This window comes from Herpailurus yagouaroundi, unplaced genomic scaffold (genome assembly GCF_014898765.1).
Source record: "Herpailurus yagouaroundi ecotype Mexico unplaced genomic scaffold, PumYag 159, whole genome shotgun sequence".
In the NCBI taxonomy this organism is placed as follows: domain Eukaryota; kingdom Metazoa; phylum Chordata; class Mammalia; order Carnivora; family Felidae; genus Herpailurus; species Herpailurus yagouaroundi.
The window spans coordinates 73,256,167-73,279,320 of record NW_024412400.1 but is presented as its reverse complement, the minus strand read 5'-3'; the positions used below and the strand labels follow the sequence as shown (position 1 = coordinate 73,279,320).

The following is a 23,154-nucleotide window of genomic DNA, read 5'->3' as shown; positions in this document are numbered from 1 at the left end:
TTCAGAGGTTTCATTACAAAATAATTAACTCATCAATTAATATTTTAATATATTTATACTATTTATGAGCAAGTAATGCTTTTTTAAAAGCAATTAGGATAACTATTCTAGGCCTATTACTAGTTCCAACTACTATGCTATAAAAAGTATACTGGTATAAAAAGTAGAAAGTTAAAAATCAGCAAATGGAAGATCAAAGTTTATTTACTACCTGCATACAAAAACATATTGCACATCAAACAACCAAAATCAAAAAAAAAAAAGAAAAAAGAAAAAGAAAAAAGAAAAAAAGGAAAAGAAAAAGAAAAAAAGGAAAAGATACTCTATTGAAGACTAACATGTACTTTTATACAGAATAAACCTGGAAATTGATCTTTTCAGTAGTTCAGGTTATCTCTGAAATGGACATGACTAGTTCAGCTTAGTGTTTTAACTAAAGCTATGTTTGATTTTTAAATACTGTACACTTTAATAAATAAACCAAACAAAGCCTCAATGTAGAACAGTCACTGCCAATATCACCCAGTGTCCCTGCAGATGAGAGTTTAACAAATGTATTCCAGTGGTCTGCAGATTTTCCTCAACATACAGCATTTAAAAAACACATTAAAACAGACCAGTTTCCAGACTACACTAATGAAGAATTACAATTCAGTGCAAAATATTTTAGACTGCATTTCATTCTAGTTTTCCTCAGGTGAAGAAGTGGTTGCATATTATTAAAAATGTAACAAAAGCAGCTAATGCTTTCATAAAGAATATTACGTTAGGGATCCCACCCCACCCTCCTCCCCCCATCTCTGCCATATTTTGAAAACAAAATAACATTTCCTATAGCCAGCAACTTTTTTTAATGTTACATATACTATTCTCAAGGCACATCTGATGATATATTTTATAACACAGTAGGTGTCAAAGTATGTTTAACATATGATTTCTTCAGGATCCCTCCCCTTTCTGAATTCCAAATGGAGGAACTGAAAGTGCGATGTAAAGACTGGCGATCCATATTCTATCTTTGGCAAGCTTGTACAAGCACTATTGTAAAATGTAATGTAAAAGAACTGTAAACTAGGAACTTCTTCAGTTTATGAAACACCATTCAGGACTGCTGCTTCTTGAGTGTTTTCTTCTTTTAAGGTATTAATCTTTTCTTCTCCTGGAGTACGCTGTAGCTTAGAAATGTCATCGCCAGAAGCACTAGTTGGGCCATTTATTGCCTTTTCTGAAGGACCATGCTCTTCAATCACATCTTTTGCCTGCCAAAGGGAGACAACTTTTTCAACTTCTTTATAAATGAAATCTATAGCTGAGGAGGAAAACAGCTATATAAACATTAGCTAATAAATCATTTCAGTTTCACATACGACATTGGATCAAAGAATTAAAATGTTCTTAAAAGTTTCAAAGCATATACCAATGTATTCCACCTCTACTGGTCTTTCAACTCTATCTCTAGTACCTAGCAGTCCTTAACAACAGGAAGAATCTGGACTTGTTTACTGAAAACTTGAACCTAATTTAATTTTAACCACTGGAAAGCTCACCATGTAAAAGATATAAGGTTAATACCCTAAGCAAATAATGCCTGTTTTACTCACCTTTACATTTCACATCTGTTAAAGCATTTAAAAGACTTGACACTTAAAGAGGTCTATAGCTATCACTGAGAAGAGATATATATAGCCTACTGCTCCCCAAATTAAGCCAATAGTCTCTGTCCAATATCTTTGGATAGACTGAATTTTACAAATGCTATTTGGAATTCTAAATGAAAAGTATTCCAGGCTCAAGCATGCATATCTTCAGTTACCTGGGGCCAAGAACAAAACAAAGAGTAGTCTTTAAAATATTATTTGTCTAGTTGGGGAAACAAGTGATCATACAATAAGATAAGAAGTAAACATAAAGCTAAACCATACCAAAAAAAATAATAAAAAAATAAAATAATAAAAAACAAAAACAAAAACAAAAAAAAAACAGAAACGAAAACCAAACCAACAAAACCTACAGGTTAAATTCTCCTTACCATTTCTTTCTTGTTTTTAGCCAAAGTTTCCCTTGGGATGTTTCTTTGTCTGCTCTGAGACTCAGCTCTAGAAATATAATCTGCAACTGTGACTGTTGAAGATGAGAAAAAAATTACAGGTGTTGAAAAAATATTTCTAAAGTTTATTTATGGATAAAGAGTAATTTTACTTTTAAAATAAACTGACGGTGGGTAACCCAATTTCAAAATTTTAAGCTGGGTACCACCTCCAACCAAAAACAAAGCTTGAAAAATGTGCCTGTGATTTAGTGCTGACAATAGAAAATTCCAAGCTGGAGATCAAGGAAGCCTAGATTTAAGTCAGCTTTCTTAAGAATCCAGCCATTGCTTCTGGTTGACTCCACGGTTGGGATAAAGTTTGATATAGAAATCCACAACCAAGAATAGGAAATGCAGCATTCTCAGCCCAGTGTTTGCAATTCTCAGTGGGGAAAAAATGGGGCACATTTGGTGCAAATCACGGTGTGCTATACTTCACCAGAGATATAAAAGATGTACTCATATATTAGTTGTTTTTGTTTTTGTTTTTTTTTTTAAGTACAAGATATCCAAGTGTGGTATTTTACAGTCCTTCTTTTAACATTTCACACTAGAAACCATTGTGAGTGATCTAAAATAAAAAACTACAAGCAAACTAAAGATGGCAGACCATCACCCTAAAAACGTGGACATTAATTCTGGTGGGGAAAAGGGCCGCCATTAATTCTGTAACAATCCCTTCCCTGCTTCAATAATCTTTCAAGGGACTAACTGAAGTGTTATGTGTGTTTTGCAAGGAAGTGGATGGCAATAGTGACATAAGAAAAAGACTAACACAAGCTAACACCCTTCTGCCAACCCAAGTGGAAAAAAATGATCTCTGTTCTACAGGTACTCTGGCCTCACTTTACACCTCAATCCTTTCTCTTTAGGACTTTATAGCTTAGAATTTACTGATTTGAAGAAATGTCAAAATGATTGCTCTCTTTCAAAGAATTATTTTCTCCCAGAAACTGGTGAAGAAAATCTCTGATTATGTGAAATACAAGGTATTTTAAATTACAGGATGAGAGCAGATTTATGTAAAGAATGAAAACTTCAAGTAAATTTTAAATTATTTATTTAAAGTCACTAGGGGAGAAATGGTCAGTCCATTAGTTTCAAATTATATGAAAATAAATCATTTTGATAAAATAAGAAAGCTGGATGGTATTTACAAATCACTTTTTTGTGATCACAAATTAACATAATCCTTTTATAAGATCCAAGAACGTTCTAAAACTACTAACCTTTTTAAATCTCAAAAAAACACTTAATTCAGAATGCAAATCATTTATTAGAAACAGCACTAAATAAAAGATGTTTCCTGTCTAAAACTGCCTCTTGTCTTCCAAATTGTAAGAAACTCACTGTGCTCATTTTGAAGCTTTTAAAATCATCTAAATCCACTGTTAATTTATAAAAACATTTAGTAATAGTTTCCACAATTAAGAAGAGGAATACTATCAAGTCCATTTCATTATTATGTACACATATATGGTGGCAAAAACATTCTAGAAATGATTCTAGTTTGTGTAACACCTTCATGAATTCATTCTGTTTCCATAGTTCAACCCTTAGTGACACCCGGAAGAACTCAGCTACTTGGAAACCCTTCTGCATAGACACACATATTGCTAACTTTGAGTATGTGACAATTGTTAGAACCCTTCATCCACTATGCACACACACAGAATAATATACTTTTTTGATATGGGTATCAACATTAGAGGCACATAGCTGGAAAGGTAAAAACTTACCAGTGCCCCTCCCCCATAAAGGGAGGTACAACTAAAAACAAACTCAATTGACTCAAAACCTGTTTATAGCTAGTCCTTACAACACTAGCCACTTAAAAGGTCAATGAAGATTAATTAATAATTAGAAAAAAAGATAAGCAATTTGTGCAGCATAATTTGGACTGTAGAATTTCCTAAGTGGTCTAAGTAAACCAACTTGACACAAGTGTTATAATCACATTCTTATTAGTAAGGAATATTCACTGCTTAATTTATACTAAAAACAAGAAATCTTGAGCAAATGAGAATAAATTAAATTATATAAGGGAATGTTGACATTTTAGGAGGCTACTTTCCTAGAAGCACTGCCAGGGGCAAGGAGAAAATGATGTGCCTGTTCCATTAATCCTATCTTGGGGGGCTGGAGAGGGGGCTTTTAACAGGTTTTTAGGGGGAGGCGGCGGAAAGGCAGGCTAGGGAAAAAGAATTTCTAGGAAAAGTGGCAATCCAAAGAACAGAGTAAAATAGGAATAAATGCACTATAGAACACAAACCATATTACTGGACACCCCAAACTACTCAATTTTCAATTAATATCATACAGAAAAATCTGCCTCTTAACACCACTATGTTTTTGATGTCCACTGACTTAATAAACCACCATCTAGTTAAAAAATTATGTTATATGTTAAACCCACAATGTAGCTTGAATTTTCTTATTTATAAACTATGGCCAGAAAGTACTGTATTCACCACTGTGCCAACTTTAAAGAACCAAATAAATATGATCGCTTGATCTAAAGAATATTTCTAACACTACAGAGAGAAGAGAAAGGAAAACAATAAAAAAAACTTGGTGGAAACTTTCTATTTTTGACAATATTAAATTCCTTTTAAATTTACAACTACCTTTAAAACACGGACTTTTCTTCAAGAATGGAACTAACACCTTTAAAACCAGTTTTCCCAAATGTCTCTGCAACCACTAAACCTAAAATATTAAAGATACTTGAATTTACATTCTGTATTTGGGGAATACACACCCAAAAATTTGCTTTTGTAAAGAATGCAGAAAATGATTAGTTCAAAAGGGGTTTATTTTTGGTGCACACATTTTCTTCATTGTGAATATACACGTGATTCTCTGTACACAGGAAACGGAATTATGTTCAAAATAATATAGACACAGCAAACAAGTTTCTTTGAAGTTACTAAAAATTATGTCTACTTAAATTAACATTCTAAAACTAAGTAAGTACTATTAATTTGAATAGTTAGTAGGTGTAAGGGAAAAGGCATCACACTACAGTAAACAAAACATAACATGCATTCCTCTTATTAGAAAAAAGACACTTTCAAGTATTTTTCTCATTTATGCTTTTTTTTTTAACTGTGGGTATTTACAATTCCCACAAAAATGAGGTGCTGAATCCAGATGTAGTGAGCAGCACCATGCAAAAGTTGCCCAGTTTTGCCAATCAACCTCAACCACAATCTACAACATAGTCCCTGGGATGGCAGGCCCCAATTCAAGTATGAAGAATCTGCCAAGTGGACAAAATAATGGTCTTCTCAATAGTATTTCCATGTAAAAAAATTAAAACACAACATTAGTTCAATTAGACAGGTTACTAAACATTTACGAAGTGAAGGAAGAATGCATTTTAGTAGTCTTATTAGTTGAGAAAACAATTTATGTAATGCACATCTTGAATGTATATGCACACATGTGTACATGTAAGTATAATATATTTAGAAAGCAGACACATGACATTTTTTTCATGCTTGTGACCTGGTGTTGTCAACAGGTCCACTCAAAAGTTACCTGGCTGTCTATCTTCTGCCTGACCCCTGAAACGACGCCTGCGGCTACGATTGCGTCGCTGGGGTTTTTTTTCACTATCATCTGTAATTGCAAAGTTTACCATGAACTATTCTGACAAAAACAAAAAACAAAATAAAAAAAAACTTCTTTCCTTCAAAGATTTAAGAAAAGCGAGAGAGAACCTTTTAATTAAACAGGGAAGATAAAACGACATACATTACTGACAGGAAAATAATTTTGTAGTTTTAGCCATTTCAAATAGATTAAAAATGGAATTACCATCTGGAAAGTAAGAGGGTTTTAACTCTTAATTGAACAAACTGAAAGACTTAATTTAAATTACCATGATTCAGGAATAAAGTCTTCCTTTCCAATACAATTTAGTTTTTAGCAAAGTTAATAACATTTTAGCCCTTTGAAAGTTAATGCCTACTCAATATACATACCTTCACTAATGTCATCATAATAATTTCTAAAGAAGCAAGCTGAAAGCCCAATTTTGGTTTATGAACAGTAAGAGTATTAAGTGCCTTGCAGTTTGAATATTTATATTGATTTAATGGCATCAAAGGGCACTTTTAATAAACACTTTCAAGTTTCAAATAATTTGGTTATATAAATCTGAAAACCAGACATTTCAAACAGATACAAAGCTATCTACCTTGTTTGAATTGAAGTAAACACTAAGAAAACTTCAGTATGTGAATTGCATTAAGTTTGGGTTTTGTTTTGTTTTTGTCTTTTGAAAAAAGCATCATACATTAACAATAGACAATAATATATCTTTTCCCTAAGTGCTTACATACCTAGCCCATTTTCGTTAACTGAAGCTGTATCAGATTCAGTCATCCCATCCATCAGAACAGCATCTTCATCAGTCCTTCGTCTACGAGACCGCCTACGACGGTTAGTACTGTGATGAGATTCGCTGGCATCAGTGTCTGCAGTCTGATCAGATTCTGTATTATCAAGTAAGCTGTATGGATTGCTGTCTGGATCTTTGAGCACTATATGCATGTCAGAGGCAAGAAATATTCGTTTAAGAGAGCTGCAGTCATTAGAAATGCTTTGATCTATATTGAACTACATCTACAATTCTCCCCCTATATTCCATATTCAAAAAAAATGTTTCCTGTATGACTATTTTTCCTGGAAAGTAATATGAAGAACTTTAAATGGCAATGAAAAATTAAAACAGAAGATGAGCAAACACCCTCACCTTCCTACCACTTCTCTTTGACTTGTTTTGAACATGTATTAGAAAACAGTATATTATTACTTGCTATTTTTGACATTCACATCCTTAGCTAGTCCTACCCAGAAGCTAGAGAAATGAAAAGTGGAGAGACATAAATACACAATTTTGTCCCCTTTACCAAGTTCAAGGTGTCAGCTGCTTCTTTGTGCTAATGTTAATGTGCTATACCCAAGTAAATCACAACACCTGCATTCCATGGCATAATAGAAATGTTACTAAACTGAAGCAATCAAAACAAGTCTATACAAAAAAAATCAAACTAAGAAGGTTCAAATTCTAACTGGTTATTGGAAAATATAAAGTTGACTAGTACTCCCATCTCCAGAAACAAAGAATGAAGGTGGGGTAAAGTAGGGTGAGGGTGAGAAAGGGAAAGTTTTAAGATATAATCATAAGGAAAAAAATACCCATCTTACCTATGTGCATTTATTGCCTCCACCAATCAAATTATAGAAGAAATTCACCTAATCACGATTTTTCCTTTCTAAGTTTCCGTAACAGCTAGCAAGCTAGCATCTTTGCAAAAGACACTAAGTTTATCCATTAATCATAAGCACTAGGTAAAGTACATTTATTGTGCAATTCAGCATACTACAATTTTACAAACCTTGGTAATAGTGAGCAATGTAGTAAAATATAAAAGTATTTCCCTAAAAGCCTGTAAAATAAACTTAGGGCTCAAAGAAGATCACTGGAACCAGAGTACCTTTTAAAAATTGTGTGATTTGTTCCAGTTTTTTGTAGTTTGTAAGCAAGTCTGGTATATATTTAATTATATATACGTATGTTCTATAACATTTAAAATACCATATAAACTTTCACGAGGTATATATATACATTAAGAAAACATGGTTTTCTTAAAGTGGTATACAATAAAGATACGTTAAGGCTGTATCTATGACATAATCTAGTTCACACATCTCTAATGATTCTGTCCCCCAGCCCATTAAACTAAGCAAAAACATTCTCACAACTCCTACCAAAAAAAAAAAAAAAAAGGGAAGGAAGAAAAAGACAAAGTTGCTCATGCATCTCAGTTCTCAGTCTTCTATACAGCTCAATTCCTCAAACAACACAAAAATTTTTAAATTTCACAATTCTTCCCTGTTCCCAAAATCGTACATAGTACAGCAAAAGTTCTCAGTTGATTTTCAACATTAAGAATATTTAGTATTACATAACTTAGATCTCTCTTTGCATTAGAATTTTCTGGGTCTGGCAAACAGAAATATAGAACCCAAAAATTCTAGCGGGAAAAAAAAAACATTCTAATTAATTATGTAAGCCCCCCAAAACTAGAGAAATCTTTGACCACTGAAACAGAATCAGCCGACCAAAATTTCTGACTGGAAAATTCTAGCTAAACCTTCACTGAGAAACACTCTCCAAGGTTTCTCCTTATCATATGCTCCACTACCTTCCTCAGCGAGAAGACACTTGGGGAATGAATTAACTTGTACAAGGTTATATGCTGTTTACAAAATAAGGATGCTGACATAGTATATAAAAGACTACCAGAACTGATGGAGGATTTGCCACCACGTGGTCCACCACGACCTCGACCCCCTGAAACACTTCTCCCTCTTCCTCCTGGGCGTCTCCTACTGTCACGCTGATGTCGGCTCTCTCGATCATCTTCTCCTGCCAATGACCAATCACTCAGCTCGTCTTTACGCTCAGATTCTGTTTCAGAGGGGTTAGACAGCTCAGAGTTTGTACCTTGGGAAAGAGAACATAAGCCAATTAGATTCTTGATTTTTTTAAAACAGGGAAAATAAGGAGTGAAACTTTCCAAAATTATTTCCTACAAATTATTTTAATCACCCTATTAATCACCCTATTAATTGGCTGATTCAAAGGAAGCTAAATTAAAATTAATGTGAAATTTACTAAGTAATAATCAAATATAATATTATACTAATAATATAGGATCTCTAGTGGGAGATTAAAAATTGGTTTAGATATACTATAACTTGGTAATTATACTTAGCAGAGATTTGTTTCCATGAATACAGAAAATAAATATTAAAACAAGCAAAAAAAAAAAAAAAAAAAAAACAACAACAAACTGGTTTAGATGTGCAGAAATACAGCCAATATAGTATTACAGCAAAGACACAAAACATTACATAGATAATGCAAATGCAGTTAGTATCTGGAAATAGTCAAAAAAAAAAAAAAACTTGCCCACTTTTAGGTTTTAGTATAATGAAATAACCACTATTATATTTTAAAGCAAATTTAATCATATTCAGAAAAACGAATAGTTTAATTGTACAGTGTATTCTACCATTATTTTATTGATTCTAGGAAGCACACTATTTCACACTTTAACATCTCTGAAATCACAGTGTTTCTCATAATTGATAGTGTCTTATAAATGGTGAGTGTATCTTTAGTGGTTGTACATAAAACAATTACATTTTACGAACAGTGGCTTAAATTAGAATACACTATTTGAAATTACAGAATAAATTTTAAGAATGTTACTGAGAAGAGGACTTTAACCTGACAGAAAAATTTATCATGACTCTAAGAGTTTACAGACCATTTCTAAGGTTCCAGTGACCTATTTTAATAGTGATCTTTTAAAAATTTAAACATTGCAAAGATTCTATAAAAGCCTGCAATATCATTATCATTATATCACAATTATGTGTTAGATTTAATGACTCAATCACTACAATACTCATTTCCACTTCTATTCTTTGTTAATTCTGGGATGCCACTTCCATCCCTCCCTTTTATATCAAATATCCAAATAGATCTCTCCTTGAGAGCCCAGTTCAATTTGTAGTTTCAGACCAATTTAACTGAAAAGACTCCTCCCCTCCTCTTATTTCCTTAAAAGTAACATGTATCTATCATGCAATGCTGTCATGTGTAGTTTTCTATTTTTTTCCCTTTGGATTTACATGTCCCTTGGCCTATGGTAGAGCTTTCTTCTACCTCTAAATGCCCCCCCCACACCTAACAATGTGCACAACAATTCTCTGTTAAAGCAATCTGCTGCATGACTTTGATATTCATTTGCTCATCTCCCAAATAAAAGTGATTCCATGATAAACCACAAGTTCCCTAGAGTTAAACCCCAGTCATTTGATGATGGAAGTAAAACGTAAAAATTCTTCAGATGCACAACAGTAAGGTACCCACAGTAAAACTTAACAAATGAAGAGGCCTAACAATTTCCTTTCTCCTTTAAAGAAAATTCCTCAACATTCATCTTTTTTTCTCCACTTGACATTAAATATGGATGTAACCAATCAATGATATAAGAATGACTTAGTTGGAACTTTTATAAAAAATACAGCAAGTTTCTAGTATTTACACTCAAGTGTGTTTATTAGGAACGAGAATCTCACAAAAGAGAATGTCTCTCCCAAACACTTATTTATCCAAATGACAAAAAAGAATTTATTAACTGATGTCACGGTTTTGTTGGAGTAAGGGCAATTTATCATTTCATGAGTAGTGAAAACATCCTTTGGAATGTATCTGAATTTATTGACAAACCTATGCACTGCCTGAAAACATTACCAAAATCTGAAGATAAGTAATCTCATTTTTTAAATTTTTACAAAGTCCCTATTGAATTCTCTCTAAAAATACAGTGTATTTAACTCAATGTCACAAGCAAGGGAATTCCTACTAAAGTTTAACCTAAATCTAATATTCACAGGAGTGCTGCTACATAGGGGCACATGTATCCCAATGTCTACAGCAGCACTTTCAACAATAGCTAAATTATGGAAGGAGCCTAAATGTCCATCAACTGATGAATGGATAAAGAAGATGTAGTTTATATATACAATGGAATACTACTTGGAAATGAGAAAGAATGAAATCTGGCCATTTGCAGCAACATGGATAGAACTGGAGGATATTATGCTAAGTGAAACAAGTCAGAGGACAGATACATGTTTTCACTTATATGCAGATCTTGAGAAACTTAACAGAAGTCCATGGGGAGAGGGAAGGGGGAAAAAATAGTTACAGAGAGGGAGGGCAGCAAACCACAAGAGACTCTTAAATACAGAGAACTGAAGGTGGATGGGGGTGGGGGGGTGGGGAAGAGGGGAAAAAGAGTGCTGGGCACTGAGGAGGGCACTTGTTAGGATGAGCACTGGGTGTTGTATAAAAGCCAATTTGACAATAAATTATATTAATAAAAAATATAGTATTCAAAAGACTTAAGGGGGAGTGGTCTAAATCATAAATACATTTCAGTAGATAAGACAGATACTGAAGTCAAAAACAAAAATGACTAATGAATTGGCTAGTGCTTTTGCTTTATTCATATTAAATAAAGCTTAAACGTTTCTGGGATGGCAAAAAGAACTTTGCAGATGTGATAAGGTTAAGGATACTGAGGTGGGGAGATTATCTAGGTGAGGCCAAACTAATCGAGTGGATCTCAGCTACAGAGAACCAGAGACAGAGCAGCAGAACTCTACAGTCACTGGCTTTACAAAACAGACAAAGAGGGGGTCAGAAGCTGGAAATATCAAGGGAACAGATTCTAACCTGGAGCCTCAAGAAAGGACGAACATACAGTCCTGCTGACAATTTTAGCGCACTGAGACTCATGTCTGACTTCTGACCTAAAAAACTCTTAATACATCAGTGTTAAAGCCTTTAAATTTGAAATGTGTTAAAGCATCAACAGAAAACTGCAACCATTCTTTTAATTTTGTAAAATAGAAGTTAATGAATCAAAAAAAAAATGATTTACACTGGGCTTTAAAAATGATTCAAAGTAATCCATTTTTTCATGACTCCAAATACTTATTTTTAACAGAACTTTACATCATATTTTCCCCTCTCCAAAACTTCTAAAAGCTCTTATGAAGATGCTTTACATCCTTTTCAATGATCATGACTGCTTAACAGCAAAAGTACCATGTTTTATCAACTCCAATATGCCATCCATTCACTGAAAGACATATTTTGTGTGCCACTAAAGAAAATGTTGCCAATTGCAGTTTTAAAACATCATCCATTCTAAGGTATATACCAACTTCAGTGCTACTAGAAAAAGTTTCTTACATGACTGACCCACACACACACACGTATATGTGTGTGTATATATATTATCACCTAAAAATCCTGGTATTAAGTAGACAAGAGAACATCTATAACCAAATTCAAATGGTTTTTCTCTCAAGCCCACTAAAATTCAATAGCTATTTCAACAAACGCAATGATACTACTAGTCTGCAAAGTCTCAGAGGTAAGAGTGCCATCTACTGAACAACTTGCATAACTTTCTTCAATCCAGAGGATATTCCCTCTACCACTCATAAAAACTTATTATCTAATCATAAAAACTTATTATCACTTTCAACAAAGGTATTTTGCAAAAGACTGGCCTCAGTAAGTTGACTTCCCAAGGGCTTATAAAAGTCTTCAATGAATTCACCATCCTCATCATCCAAAAAAAGCCAAATCTAATTATCTGTACTAGTAATTTGTGGCTCTAGAATCATTCAATATACTTATTTTCTCTTTAATCACTCATTATCTGTCTTCTGTATTAAATGTATTTTCAAGAATACAGTAGTACTTCACAATTCTCAGATCTTCACATGCTAAAACATGTTCCTGGAATTTTGCTTTTCAGCTCTCAATACAGTTAACTTTAAATAATAAAAAGTATCAAGAAATTAGAACATGGAAATATATGAAAGGAAAGGGATAATTAACCTTTCAAGTCTACAACAAATCAAAGTACAGATTTAATATAATGTTGGCATTAGATGAGTCTTCAAACATGAAATCAGATGTGGAATCTGCACACTGTAAGCTTTTATGTATTCCCACTTTCTCTAAATGCCTTCTATTTTGGAAAAGGCTTATGAAATATTTTCCTAAAGCAGTTAAGATGAACAGAGGAATGGAGAAAAGAGAAGGAAAAGAGAAAGGGAAGAAAACAAGGGAAGACAAATCAGGTCACTGCTAAGATCCAAGTCCAAATGCAGAAAAATGGAACTCCGAAGCTGAAGAAGAATAAGTGAAAATTTAGGATTAGAAAATTGTTGACCACCACCATCCACTGGCCCCTTCATACATCGGTTAGGGCCCCATCCTCACAATGAAATACATTTTAGAAAAATGTTCATCTATAAAGTATTGATTTGGTCCTGGCTTTTAAAAAAGCCCTCATTTTAGTGAAATGTTCTTTGGACAAAATATTGGCAGATGTGAGAGATTTATATTCAAAACTGCCAACAGAGCTATTAAGTATATTTTAAAAAGCTAGTACAGATGTGCTACATACAACCTTAGCACACTAATTAGCATAGTATTTCATTTTTACTTCTCCTGGAGGGTAGGCAAAAGAGGATTAAAAAAAAAAAAGATTCCTAGCAGTATCATCACCATTAGTAGGTTTGATATGTTTACATTCTATATATAAATATGTGTACAACAATTCCATATATATTTAGAATAAACATGATCATGAACTGCCAACCTAACAAAAAACATGTTTGATCTCATTACATAGCTCCTTGAACATCATATACCTTTTACAGTCATTACTATAAAGACATATGACTTGGAACACTCTCCTGCCCTCCATGCCAAAACAGAGTGAAGAACTAACTAAATCAAAAAGTTTAAAAAAAAAAAAAAAATTGTTTTTTTTACCATAACCGGAGGTGTAATTAGGGCCCCGACGACCTCTGCCTCTTCCACTATAAGACCTAGAACCTTGTACAGAAGAGACGGTACTTTCATCAGTGGCATATCCTTTTTCCTTTTCAGGCCCTCTGGTGGAAGAAGGTCTGAAACCCATACCAATCTGTCGTAGCTGTTCATCAATCTGTAGGCGTTCCATTCTTAGCTGTTCTACTTCCTATGAGTAAAACAAAAAAGGTAAATATTCTTCTATGTTGTATCATTTTTACCATCTTAAAAAAAAAAAAAAATGAAGCTATACTACTCCCTACCAATGAAAGAAACTATGATCGTGACCAATTATTTGGTAAAATACAACTGTGTACTTAATAAATACAATTCACAAGGTCATTTGCTGACTCAATTCATTAAACATTTATTAAATACCTTACTGAGCACCAACTACGCTAAGTATTACAGGCATATAATATTAAAAAAGACAAGGACTCTCCATGTTCAAGGGTATGTTTAACGGACAAGCATTAAACTATTTGTTGGTGGTTACAAGGTAGAATAAATGTTTCTTATGCTAGGGCAGTATTCTCACTGGGAGTTTTAGTTCCTGTATGTAATAATGTATGTATGCATAAACTGTTAAATAGCTAATAATTACACCATATTACCAGACTCACCCCTCAAGAAATTAAAACTCTGCTAAGTGGGATATAGGTGCCATGTATAAGAGGGACTATTAACCTACTTTTCCATCAAAACAGTGACACCCAAGTTGTGGCCTAGAGGTACCAGGAGACTTGGTCATTCAGAAACTAAGGTCATTACAAGATGTGAAGGTAAGGTAACTTGACAAAGCTCTTGACTAAAAGGTAGTAGAGTACTAGAAGATAAAGCATGAACATAAAATGCCAGACTGAACTAAGATTTCTAGAGATGAGTTTCAAAAGAATGGTATCAGATGTGCTTTCAAAATATTAACATAGCAGCAATGATATGAGTGACTAAAAGAAAAACCCACTACTAGAGACAGAGCTGTTGAAGGTTTTACAAGAGAAACTTAGTAATAAAAGTAAAAAAATAACTATTGTAACTTTTAGTAACTTATAGGGCATTTTCCTAAAACCCTTGCTCTTTATTTATCAACTCAAATAGATTATATTAGAAACAATGGTTAAGATCAAATGAGGTCTACAGGGTAGTGCATCTGATTCAGAGAACACCAAAGTTACCAAAAAAGCACACTTTCACTCCCAGTTCTCTGCCCTATTTGCACCTAAAACATCAAGGTAAAATAAAATGGTTTCAGTGTAGCACAGGTAGATACATAAAGTGATGACAGTCACATTATAGGAACACAAGCATGATCATTTCCTAAAGAGTAAGGAAAGAAATATAACAGTTCAGAAAAAAGAGAAACAACGTGCATAAAGCCCATCATTTTATTATGGGACTTTAAATTTTTAAAATTTTTAAAGGACTTTTTACTTTTAAATTCTCATGTAGAAAAACAGGGTAAATCTGAAGCTTGATTAAATTAAATTATTTTAAAATAAAGAATTGAAATTTAACATGAATATAAAATTGATATAACCTTTAGTTAGTTTAACATGTGAAGCAACAATGACATGAATGTGGAACAGCATACAAACCTTTAGATAAGCAATATGGTACTCTAAAAGAACTTGCACATTTCCGATGCTTTCTTTAGTGCCAACAAATACAAATGGAACCATACCCTGTAAGAAAACACAATGTCTTCAGTATTTAATATTTTAACAAAGTTCTAGTATAAATGTGACATACCAATGTATAATTTGGAAAACTTTTCTAAAACAGCGATTTAAAATTTTAAATTTTTACTTTTAAAATACCAGTTTATATCAGATTTTCTAATTTCTAATTCAATCTTTCTCTGTATACAAACCAACATTTTAAAGACATTTTCCTTGAACTGGTATGAATTTACAGACTAGATATCTCACCTTGGTGGTGATGGCTTTAAAATGGTAAAGTACATCACCTAGATTATCCCTGACAAGGGCACATAACAAAACCGTTAACGTCTGTGTATTGGAAAGAGTGCTTCCTGACCATTAACACAAGTCACCTAAGGAATACAAACATTTACACAATATAAAGGAATTACTAATATGAGCATTTAGTCACCACTATTAAAGCAAATCACAGGATTAACTTTGCTGAATTTATGAAGTAGTATACTTCCAGCTTCTTAATGGCTAAGGAAAATAAGTAAAGCCTAAATACACTCACCCAATCAGTTTCAGTGCCTTGCCTAATTTTGATTCTACAAATTAGTTCCTAACAGCTATTTAAACAGATTGGCTTAGAGAGCCTGAAAAAAGGGAATATAACAAGCTTAGGAAGTACGGAAGTCTTGACCCTGTCCTCTGGAATTCACAAGCAGATTTGCAAAGTGAATTAATAAGGGGGGGGGGGGGGGTGGAATCTAAAACATTTTAAGCACATACTATATTTCTGGGAGTATATTATTTATTCTACATCTGTATCTTAATATTCATTAAAAAGTAACTTTAATACTCCAATTAAAAAAAATAGTCCACTTTTACAGTTGAGAAAGCAATTTGCCCGAAGTCATATAATTAGCAAATCAGTCAGCCAATTTCATATCCGGTCACCTAACTCCAAATAACAACTACATGTTACTTGCCAGAATCTACACTAAGGAAAATGGACAAATAAAACAAAGCCCCTATTCTAAAGGCAATCACAATCTCAGAAAAGATACTAAACATTTCTGCAATAATCTTATTATGTAATATTAGTGATATCAATAAAAAACACAAGAATATTAAAGTAGAATATGGACTATGCCACCACCCCAGATATGGAAACTTTGGGAATTCCTAAGACTATTATTAAAGTAAATGTTAAAAACAAATACAATTTACCAAGTAAGTAAAGAAGAGAAAGTCATTCCAGACAGATGATCTGGAAGGAATTAAGAGAAATACAATGCCTTGACCCTGAAGATGAGATGCTATCACCAGTTAGCTACCTCCAAAGGACAGGCAGAAACACAACCTTAAAGGCACATATACTACAAAATATTTTAATGACTACTATAAAGCCACAATAAAAAATCTGAAGAGTAAATGATTATTACTAAATACACAGATTTCTAAGAGTTTTTTCAGTGAAATTTCTTGATTTTTTAAAAATACTAGTAACTGATCACTTATATTTAATAGATGGCACTGAGACACCAACTAGCACATGGGAAAAATAAAGCAGGATCCCTGTTCCTAATACACACACACACACACACAAATCCACTGGAGTGAAAGATTTACATACTTAAAAAAACCCCGCAAATGAAATACAAATGAATTTCTGAATTACCTACATGTAGGAAAGACCTTGCCAAGCATGGCAAAATCAAATGTCTTAAGTCATAAAACAAAAGTCTTAAAAAATCCCAACAGCATACAAAATTTATGGGGGGGGGCGGCGTATCAAGGAGAAAGAAAGAATATTTACTACAAATATGAAAAGACAAAAGACTAGCTTCCTTAAAACACAAAAGCTCTAGGGGTGCCTGGGTGTCTCAGCAGACTCTTGGGCTCCACGCTGAGCTTGGAGACCACATTTATAAAACAAACAAACAAACAAACAAACAAACAAACAAACTGGTGGCAAGTATGTGGAAAATAGACATAATTCCTACACTGGTAGAAGGAATGTGTGGTGTGTGGGAAACTAAGAAGATCTAAAAATTTAAATATCTTTTACCCTTTGATCTAAGAAATCCACTTCCAGGAATTTACTCTCCAGTCGTAAAGGATGTTTGCTGCAGCACTGTTTTTAGTAGCAAAACAAAGACATAAAAAAGGCAACCAACAACCATCTAAAATCTATTAGACACAATGGAGAGAGGAGAGATATGGACAGAACATAGACACTCATTTGTTTTTCACACTATACCCTTCTGTGCTAGTCTAACTTGTATATAAATATTTATTTTTCAGTGAAAAACTCAAATCCACCAACATGGGGCTTCAACTCAGGACCCTGAGATCAAGAGTCACATGCTCTACTGACTGAGCCAGCCAGGCACCCCTCAAACCCAATGTTAAAAATTGATATAAAATATTTATCAAGCACCTAACCCTATACAATTCATTGGGCTAGAGTAGAGAATATGAGAATTCAGATTTCATTTCTTGATTCAGAGTCCATAATGTGGCTTGGTGAGGTTAAGATAATAAAAAGAAGATTGAGAGAAAAACCAGTAAATACTCAATTATACAGATAATAATTGCTATGATAGAGATAGAAAAAGACCCTCTCAGGCTAAAGGTGGGTCACCAAGGACTTCAGAGTAAACAAGCTATAAACAGAGTTGGCCACGGGATTTAGCTTATGAAATGGTAGCCCCAAGTAAGTGAATGCCAACCTTCAGATTTGACTTAAAATGCGATGTTTTGAAAATTTTTAAATTTTACACATTATAGGTTTCTAGCTTCTCTTAATACCAAAGATATGGCAACACATAACACATACATTCCCACATGGCAACCAGATAAAAGCTAAGCAGCATCTGTTTCTTCTATAGAAATGGACTGTGTACTCCCCTATCCCTGGTCTTGTATAACCCAACCTGCTTCATCATTTAATAATCTGCTTGGTTTCTGTAAGCATATAAGTTTCTTAACCCTGGCACAGAAATAGGGGTGACATTGACCAAAACTACAAACAGTATATAGTACGGTGAAGTTCTTATTTATGAAGAAAGACCTAAAAGAGTCAGCCTGCAACAAGATTTTTCTTTTTTTTTTTAAGTAGGCTCCACATCCAACATGCGGCTTGGACTCTTGACCCTGAGATTAAGAGTTGCTTGATGTATCGACTGAGCCAGTCAGGTGCCCCACAAGAAAATGTTAAATACTAGAAAGCAACTAGAGGTAAGTCAAGCTAAGAGAAGAACAGATAAGTAAGTAGATAAAACTAAGAAATTTACACTGGAGTCCTATAATGGCCCTAACCAATACACATCTTGATAGTCAAACCAATTTTTAGGCAGTGGTTGTATGCCAAATGGATTATTTTATACATTAAATATAAAGGGGAAAAGTGCAAATTCCAATACTATGACACCTTGATTTTAATCCCCCTCTCAAAGGCAATGGGAGGTAGGGTTGCTTAAAAAGTAAAATTTACTTGAAATTTAAAGCAAGTTTGGAAGCAGTGTAGGCATGAAACCAATTTGAGCCACCAACTACTCATTTCTCTAAGTCATGTGTTTTTCTTTTTTTTTTGCCTCTACATTCTAATTAAAGGGAATAAAGGAAATGGCTCTTCAGTAGGCATCTTTACAACATCCAACACATAAGGACTCCTTTGACTACAGTTGTTTTTGTTTTTTTAAAGAGGTGGTTTTTCCCAACAGGCTAACAAACTCTTCAAGCAATAATCTATTCTGCAAAACTAAAGCTGCTTTCTAGGAGATAATTTGGAAGAAAATGCTTGCCTTATATTCACAAGCATACAAAGTTTAAGACACTGGAGCCACCCAGTTAAGAGATCCTTAAAGGGATGGATGAGAAGTAAGGAAGTGCAGTATAGACAAAACATTAACATGTGAGAAGGGACTGAACAAGAAATTTCAGAAAGTTGTTGTCAGAATAGCAACACAGGGGCGCCTGGGTGGCTCGATTGAGCATCTGACTTCAGCTCAGGTCATGATCTCAGGGTTCGTGGATTTGAGCCCCGTGTCAGGCTCTTTGCTAACAGCTCAGAGCCTGAAGCCTGCTTCAGAGTCTGTTTCTCCCTCTCTCTCTCTGCCCCTCCCCACTCATACTCTGTCTCTGTCTCAAAAATAAACATTAAAAAATAAAAAAAAATTTTTTTGAAAAGAATAGCAACATAAAACCTTAAAGATTTCAATAAAGAAATAATCAGGGCTTTCAGATTCCAAAAAGGGTCAAGTACACAGTTATTTACTAAGAATTCCTTTAAAACAAACTTTTGTCAGAGTATCAAATTTTACAGCTCTATCCTCTTGTTAAGTACAAAAAATAACTGTTGAAATTATCAAATTGAAGTCTTTTTATCAAAAATGGGTTTTTTTACTGAAGTACTAAGAAACCAAGTGAGATCCCAAAGCCCACGTTGAAAGAGGACTTATTTTCTAAGTATGTAAAGCAATACAGTAAGGGACAAAACTTTTTTAAAAGAAAAAAACCCACTGTTATCAGAGTGGAAGTACATCACTACATACAACTCACCAAAATGATTTCCAAAATATAAAATAACATCGTAAGTTAGCCAAGAACAGAACATGGTGAAAGAAACAAGAAAGGAAAGAAAGCGGGGGTGGGAGGGAGGGAGGGAGAGAGAAAGGAAAGAAAGAAAGGAAAGAAAGGAAGAAAGAAAGAAAGAAAAACAGGCAAAGCTCAAACCAAATTACATTTGGAATACTTACATCTTCTCTAGGTAGTTTATTTTCATTGTCTCCTTCAATTCTCACCCGAACCACACCAGATTTGTCCACTATTTCCTGAATAACTTTGCCATTTTTTCCAATGACTTTTCCTTTAATAAGAGAAAAAAGATAGCAATAAGTTAAAAATCAGTACTGCTATCCTTCCAACACTATCTCCCAAATAATTTGACTTGCTATCAAATTTTTAAAAACCAAGCAGTTTCATCTTCTTAATCTCAATATATTCATCCTGAAAACTACTGAGAAATTTTTACCCTTGGTCTGAAACTTCCCTTCTCTTTAGAATTCCTAAGGCTACAGTTAACTAGGATTGACAATACTGCTCACATGTTAAGATATTTTCAAAGGCTAAACATGTTCTATGTCATTTTTCAATATTTTTAAAATATCAATGCAACCCATTCCAAAAGCTTAGATATACAAATAAAGGCAAAAGAAACACTTTTATTTTGGCATTAATCATAACAATTTGTTTATTATATATTATTTTTAACAAATTCAATCTTGCTTTCGTATTCAAGTTGCTACTCATCCAAAACACGCCTATAATTTGAACATACTTTTAAAATGAATATTCTCTTCAATGAAATGTCTGTAACATTTTTCACCAAGTTTTTAAGTATTTCACAGCTATACAAATACACATAGCATGTACATGGTATGCTATCTTCCTAGGTATGAAATACTGTATACAGACACAAATTCCAAATTATTTACCTTCTCCACACTTAACATGTAATGTGTCAAACAGCAGTTATTGAGTATCCAATAACGAAAACAGAAACTAAAAAGGGGGAAGGAAGATTCTCTTCCCCTTAGGAAATTGCTAGTTACAAAGACAGCAAAGTCAAAATACCAAAGCAATACTGGACAGTGTTACCTGATAACAGAAGTAAATATTCAGGTAACCTTCCCTGTATGAAACAGATGTGTACACTCCTTATAAAAGTTACTAAGTCCAAACCCCCCCAGCAATCTATTTCTACAATAAATTCATTTTGGTTGAAAAGAGTTAAAATAGAAAATTTTCCTATTGCATGCTTGAGAACAGTTTCCATTAAAGAATAAATGGGAACAACAGCAACAGTAAGTGGGTCAATACAGCAAAGACACCATTACAGGATTTTTCTATCCCTATTCTCAACCCTCCTTCCCCATTAATAACCCTAAATTTAAAAGCAGCAGCAACTGAACAGGTAAAAAAGAAAAAAATACAGTAGGACAAGGGATTCACATGATGTAGATCTTCTCTGAGCAGCCCTAGCAGCAGTATATAAAAGCAACCTTCATTGTTAACACAGTGAAGCTCAAGCAGCAACTCCATCCTTGACCCTGCTAAAAATAAGCAAATGTCTTTTCGAAAAAACAAAAATCAGATTGATATATCATAATCCCTCCCCCAGAATCATTCATTGCCCCTTCCTTCTATGAACTATACCACTGGTGAGTGTACATCCATCACCCTTCTGGGGTCTGTGGCAGGGACCTACCTGCAAGTTTTATTTAGTCCCACCAGAGACCGTCAATATTTTAACTGATCATTTCCATAGTTTAAATTCCAAAGCATATTGACAAACTGAAGCAGACCTGTAGTATAAATTGAGCACTGAGCATAAATGCTGAAGGGACAGAGTAAAGAAGTGATTAAGGAAGGCTTCCAGGAGGCGAAAGGTTTCAATTCACTTTAAATCAATGACCACATAGTATTTTTCTTTTTGACTTAGGAGGGGTGGGAATGATCAGGGTCTAGAATTCTTGGAACCTGAATGTATAAGGAAATTCTCTTGAACTTACCCACCAAGAAGTCCTCATTCCCTTCTACTCCTCAGTCCACTTTTTCTTTTTCACTTTGACTAAGAATTTACTATTTTTCAAAAGACTGCTTCACCCATAAAACATTTTGAAGCAAAACGTAGCATTATTATACACAACAACCAAGAAATCTTTACACTATCTGAGTATTTCACTAATGTAACAGTTCACTAAATGTAACAGTTGCTGCTAATATATATTTTCTGAAGAGTCCCAAATAATCCAAATCACCAAAGCCAACCAAGACAGAGTAAAAAAAGAGACATGACACATACTCATATCATTGCACAGATAAATGAATAAACAAAAGAACCAGAGAACTACAAATATACCCAATTTTGTTATTTCTGAAATATCAGGAATTTTTACTCAAAATTAACACTACCACAAATTCTAGAAGACCAAGGCTATCTTCTACATACTTGTTGGGTTGGAAAAAACCCTGATTCCCATGCACACACTCATAGCCAAATCATTTTTACAAGTGAAGAAACCAAAGTTAAATTATGTTCTGTGAAGCAGCAACCACAATGTTAGTGCTGATGGATGTCCATAATTGTGATTTAAACAAAACAGGGAATCATTTTCAAAAGCAGCTTTTTGAAGGTGATTTCATTTGACAATAAACATCTGATTATATTTTGTGTACTGTTTATTAGAATTATACAAAACCCTTCAAGCTTAGACTCAATTTTAACATCTAAACTCATCTTTTCAGTTCAATCTACAGTGAATAAAAACAAATAAAATGGAATTAACTTAATCAGCAGTATGTCATACCTATCCAAATGCTTAGGCAGAGCTAGAAGCAAACAGATAGTTGAAAACAAAGAAAACTGCCCAAGTTATTGTGCTGTAGACTTTTGTCCCAGGGTATATTAACTTGTTACTGGTCAAAACATCTTTTTAAATATTTTCTCCAGCTAATTTTTTTTTTAACAGTATTTGAAAAATAGAACACCTATAGCAAGAAATCATTTCCTAAAGGCATAACAGGCCTAATTAAATATAAATGAAGCCCAAGGGGCTCTGTTTCAGTAACGTCAAGAAACACAACAGTGGACAAAAACTCAAGGCCCTCCTCTAAACATCTCTGCTTTCTGTGAATGCTTATTTTTGTATTAAACGTTTAGGATAATCACTATTTAATACAGGACAAAAATTTCCCCATTTGTCCTAAATAGCATTTAAAAAGGACAGTTAGCACAGATGTAGAGGATTTAATACCAAAGCTATTAAACAACTCATCCCAAACTATAAAGCTCCTTTACAGCTTCAAACTCAAAATTTGGGGGCGAGGGAGGAATCTCAAAGTTTTGTCACTATCTTAAT

The 23,154-nt window shown here is 33.8% G+C and overlaps 1 protein-coding gene across 5 annotated transcripts in view; it reads right to left on the bottom strand.

Annotated features, from left to right (window-relative positions):
- Window positions 1-498: 498 nt before the first annotated feature.
- The window catches only part of FXR1 (FMR1 autosomal homolog 1), a 60,440-nt gene continuing 37,784 nt past the window's right edge, over window positions 499-23,154 (bottom strand). The window contains exons 10-18 of one of the 5 annotated variants that reach the window (XM_040480850.1): window positions 19,990-20,099; window positions 15,176-15,262; window positions 13,692-13,749; window positions 13,542-13,604; window positions 8,406-8,609; window positions 6,439-6,639; window positions 5,633-5,713; window positions 2,030-2,121; window positions 499-1,259 (exon numbers count right to left, since the gene is read on the bottom strand). In XM_040480850.1, coding sequence (XP_040336784.1) covers window positions 1,089-1,259; window positions 2,030-2,121; window positions 5,633-5,713; window positions 6,439-6,639; window positions 8,406-8,609; window positions 13,542-13,604; window positions 13,692-13,749; window positions 15,176-15,262; window positions 19,990-20,099 — 1,067 coding nt within the window. In that variant the 3' untranslated portion in view covers window positions 499-1,088. Of the gene's footprint in view, window positions 1,260-2,029; window positions 2,122-5,632; window positions 5,714-6,438; window positions 6,640-8,405; window positions 8,610-13,541; window positions 13,750-15,175; window positions 15,263-19,989; window positions 20,100-23,154 lie in introns of all 5 variants that reach the window. The other 4 variants (XM_040480848.1, XM_040480851.1, XM_040480849.1 and 1 more) reach the window with 4 other exon arrangements.